At 52.1% G+C, this 2,915-nt stretch overlaps 10 protein-coding genes across 10 annotated transcripts; 4 read left to right on the top strand and 6 right to left on the bottom strand.

Moving 5' to 3' along the window:
• Window positions 1-50: 50 nt before the first annotated feature.
• T310_7695 (uncharacterized protein) lies at window positions 51-614 on the top strand (the record flags this gene model as incomplete). The annotated part of the gene is made up of 1 exon (XM_013469525.1): window positions 51-614. A coding segment is annotated over one exon (564 nt), but the record flags the coding sequence as incomplete, so codon positions are not given.
• Window positions 233-619, bottom strand: T310_7694 (uncharacterized protein; the record flags this gene model as incomplete). Its single annotated transcript, XM_013469524.1, has 1 exon — window positions 233-619. A coding segment is annotated over one exon (387 nt), but the record flags the coding sequence as incomplete, so codon positions are not given.
• On the bottom strand, window positions 406-690 carry T310_7693 (uncharacterized protein; the record flags this gene model as incomplete). The annotated part of the gene is made up of 1 exon (XM_013469523.1): window positions 406-690. A coding segment is annotated over one exon (285 nt), but the record flags the coding sequence as incomplete, so codon positions are not given.
• On the top strand, window positions 482-856 carry T310_7692 (uncharacterized protein; the record flags this gene model as incomplete). Its single annotated transcript, XM_013469522.1, has 1 exon — window positions 482-856. A coding segment is annotated over one exon (375 nt), but the record flags the coding sequence as incomplete, so codon positions are not given.
• A 147-nt stretch (window positions 857-1,003) lies between these two features.
• Window positions 1,004-1,369, bottom strand: T310_7689 (uncharacterized protein; the record flags this gene model as incomplete). The annotated part of the gene is made up of 1 exon (XM_013469521.1): window positions 1,004-1,369. A coding segment is annotated over one exon (366 nt), but the record flags the coding sequence as incomplete, so codon positions are not given.
• T310_7688 (uncharacterized protein) lies at window positions 1,018-1,443 on the bottom strand (the record flags this gene model as incomplete). The annotated part of the gene is made up of 1 exon (XM_013469520.1): window positions 1,018-1,443. A coding segment is annotated over one exon (426 nt), but the record flags the coding sequence as incomplete, so codon positions are not given.
• Window positions 1,344-1,712, top strand: T310_7686 (uncharacterized protein; the record flags this gene model as incomplete). Its single annotated transcript, XM_013469519.1, has 1 exon — window positions 1,344-1,712. A coding segment is annotated over one exon (369 nt), but the record flags the coding sequence as incomplete, so codon positions are not given.
• T310_7685 (uncharacterized protein) lies at window positions 1,512-1,931 on the bottom strand (the record flags this gene model as incomplete). Its single annotated transcript, XM_013469518.1, has 1 exon — window positions 1,512-1,931. A coding segment is annotated over one exon (420 nt), but the record flags the coding sequence as incomplete, so codon positions are not given.
• T310_7683 (uncharacterized protein) lies at window positions 1,564-1,962 on the bottom strand (the record flags this gene model as incomplete). Its single annotated transcript, XM_013469517.1, has 1 exon — window positions 1,564-1,962. A coding segment is annotated over one exon (399 nt), but the record flags the coding sequence as incomplete, so codon positions are not given.
• On the top strand, window positions 1,713-2,015 carry T310_7682 (uncharacterized protein; the record flags this gene model as incomplete). The annotated part of the gene is made up of 1 exon (XM_013469516.1): window positions 1,713-2,015. A coding segment is annotated over one exon (303 nt), but the record flags the coding sequence as incomplete, so codon positions are not given.
• Window positions 2,016-2,915: the final 900 nt, after the last annotated feature.

Below are 2,915 nucleotides of genomic sequence, written 5' to 3'. Positions count from 1 at the left end.
AGCACGGGTGGAGGGAGTGGAGGGCCGTTACGAACGAACAAGCCAAATAGAACACGAATAAACCCAAAATAAACGCAGGCCGAAGCTTCACGTCAAACAGCAGATTGCTCTCCACGAACCCTGGGCGGTGGGACAACGGTCGCGATGAGCCAGTTCGAAGCGAAGCCGAAGCGGGACGGGAAGCCGGGAGGCTGCCCGCTAGCCACGCGTTAACCGACGCCGTTGACGCCTTTCATTTCTCGATATTGATTAATTCTGCGGGGAACAGGGGTTGGTCGGGGTCGAGATTCAAGGTCCTGCACTTACCATTAGCTGTCCGGCAGGTCGATAGCGAAAGGCTGAAGAAGCGAGCACGCCAGTTCGGGCGATCTTCTCTCTGCACAGAAGGCCATGGCCTGGCTTCCTTCACAGCCATCCGTATTTGGGATTTTCTCGCCCCTTGGCAGGGTCTTTTCTTCTGCCGCTGGGATTCGTATAATAATGGCATATATCGATTGACTTTTCTTTCCTCCCTTCCTTTTCCTTTTTGTCGGGTTCTTTTCCTCGTCTCGTCGAGATGGCGGATCTCAACGAGAGCCAGCAGCCGCAACTTCGGCGGGAGACGATTGCGGTGACGGTTCTAGCAGCCGTGTTTGTGATTCTGCGGTTCATTTCTCGGTTCAAGAAGGGTCTCAACTTTGGCATCGATGATTACACGATCGTGCTGGCATTGGTAGGCGGTTCTCGTCTGGTGGAAAAGAGTTTTTTTCAGACCAGACTGACCACGTTTAATAGGTGTTTCTCTTCGCCGATGCGGGTTTCAACCTGGCCTGTAGGACAGTCCATATATCTGCAAGCAGAGAGAGCTTTTGACTAACTCGAGCAGTGGTCCATTTTGGCATGGGGCTGCATGCAGAAATTCTCCCGCCCGAGAATCTGGTGATAATCGGGAAGGTATGTCGGTCCGGTAGCAATTTTGTTTTTTTTTCCAAGACTCGCTCACTTTTCATGTCAGGTCCTCATGTCATATGAATGCGTCTACTGTACCACCGTGGGGATCATCAAGATCTCCATCCTGCTCATGTACTCGCGCATCTTCCCGACCCGGGAGTTTCGCATCGCCGCGTACATCCTGGGCTCCATCGTGGTGTCGTGGGTCATCGCCATCATCTTCGTCAGCGTCTTCCAATGCACGCCCATCGAGAAGACGTGGAACCCGACCATCCCCGGCACCTGCATCAATCTGAAGGGCTCCTTCATCGGGAACGCCATCCCCAACATCCTGACCGATATTGCCATTCTGTCCCTCCCGGTCCGCGTGGTCTGGCGCTTGCATGCCAGTGTCACCCATCGACTGTCGGTGATGTTTGTTTTTCTGTTGGGTAGCTTGTCAGTATTCACCTCAGCCTCTATTGTCCATCCCGTTCTGTTTGCTGACTGTGACAGTGTCGTCTTTACGAGTATTTACCGCTTCACGACGCTGTTCCTTTTCCAGCCCGAGGACTTGTCATGTGAGTACAATCCCATCCCGATTATGCGTTTGGTCTCTTCTCTCTTCTCTTTCTGACTATTTTAGGGACCCTATCAACCGCCTGCACGTGGTGCGTCATCGAATGCGCCAGTGGCATCATCTCCGCCTGCCTCCCGACCCTCCGACCTCTCTTCGTGCTGATCTCGCGCCGATTCGGCAGCAGCAACGCCTCGCGCATGACCCCCGGCGCGCACAGCAATGACGCCCACGCCAGTCTCGGCGGCAAGAACCACGAAAGCGGCTTCCCGCCCTTCCGCCGCCTCAGCGACTCGGCCTTCCGCCCGGCGGACAAGGCGCGCGGCATGCGGATGGACGTGGCCAAGCGGGACGACGAGTCCGGCTCGGGGGACGAAGTGCCCCTGAATACGATCCGCGTGCAGAGGGATATCAAGTGGGAGGCGACGATGCGGGTGGAGGAGCATTAACTGTACATTCATATATACGTCATAAGTTCATGCATATATTTTTCGAGGGACGAGCGTCAGGGGCATTTTATTTACATTGATCCATTCCCTGTGGACGTGGGAGGAAAAGTCGTTTTGGAAGCGTATCTTTATCATGGCATATCTGCTACTTTCTCATAACGTAGCGTGCGGATAGTTAGTTTCTATTGAGGCTGGCCCGCCCTCGTTGAGCGAGGCTTTTTCATTATCTATAACCAAATGGAACATACTTTTCTTTCTTTTTTGATAACTAGTCTTCGCCCATCTGAGGTCTAGATAGAAGCATCAAGCCTCTTACATCTGTCTCAGAGAGCTGTCATATCCTGGACCAGAGGTTCCGAGTCCCTACGTCAAAATAAATGTGACTACAAGAGCAGCCCCGTACTCAGCAAGCTGCATGACGTGGCATAGTACGAAATACATCGAGATTGCTACCTTCAATGGAGCTTAATCGTGGCATTCTTGATAGAACAAAGGCGTCCCCGAAAAGAATGCACTTACGCTCAATCTGATTCGAACCCCCAACCGTTAGGCTTCGCACTGCTCTCACTTATATGGCTTCTTGCCACATCGTCACAGTTGCATGTATAGATTACCATCAGATGTGCTGCTAGCTCCCACATGCACTAGTGTTACACATGCAACAGGGACTTCTTTTCGAAAATCATGGTCACACGTACAGAATTCTGTATGCACCAGAGGGTTCTTCAAAAATTGTGGCTGTGCATATAGAATCTTGTTGGACAGGCCACTGATTTGCACATCCGATGGTCATTGACATGCGGAAATGACACTTTCAAAAATCGTGGTCGGGCACATAGAATATCATCGGACAAGCCAGAGACTTCCATATGCACTAGCATGATTCCCAAAAACGTGGCCAGGCCTACAGAGTCTCGTTGGACAGGCCACTGACTTGCATATGCGCAAGAGGTAATTCTGGAAAACCGTGGTGCGCGTGT

The sequence above is a fragment of the Rasamsonia emersonii genome (genome assembly GCF_000968595.1).
Source record: "Rasamsonia emersonii CBS 393.64 chromosome Unknown ctg1118621760577, whole genome shotgun sequence".
Taxonomy (NCBI): Eukaryota; Fungi; Ascomycota; class Eurotiomycetes; order Eurotiales; family Trichocomaceae; genus Rasamsonia; species Rasamsonia emersonii.
This window is presented reverse-complemented; position numbering and strand designations above follow the sequence as displayed.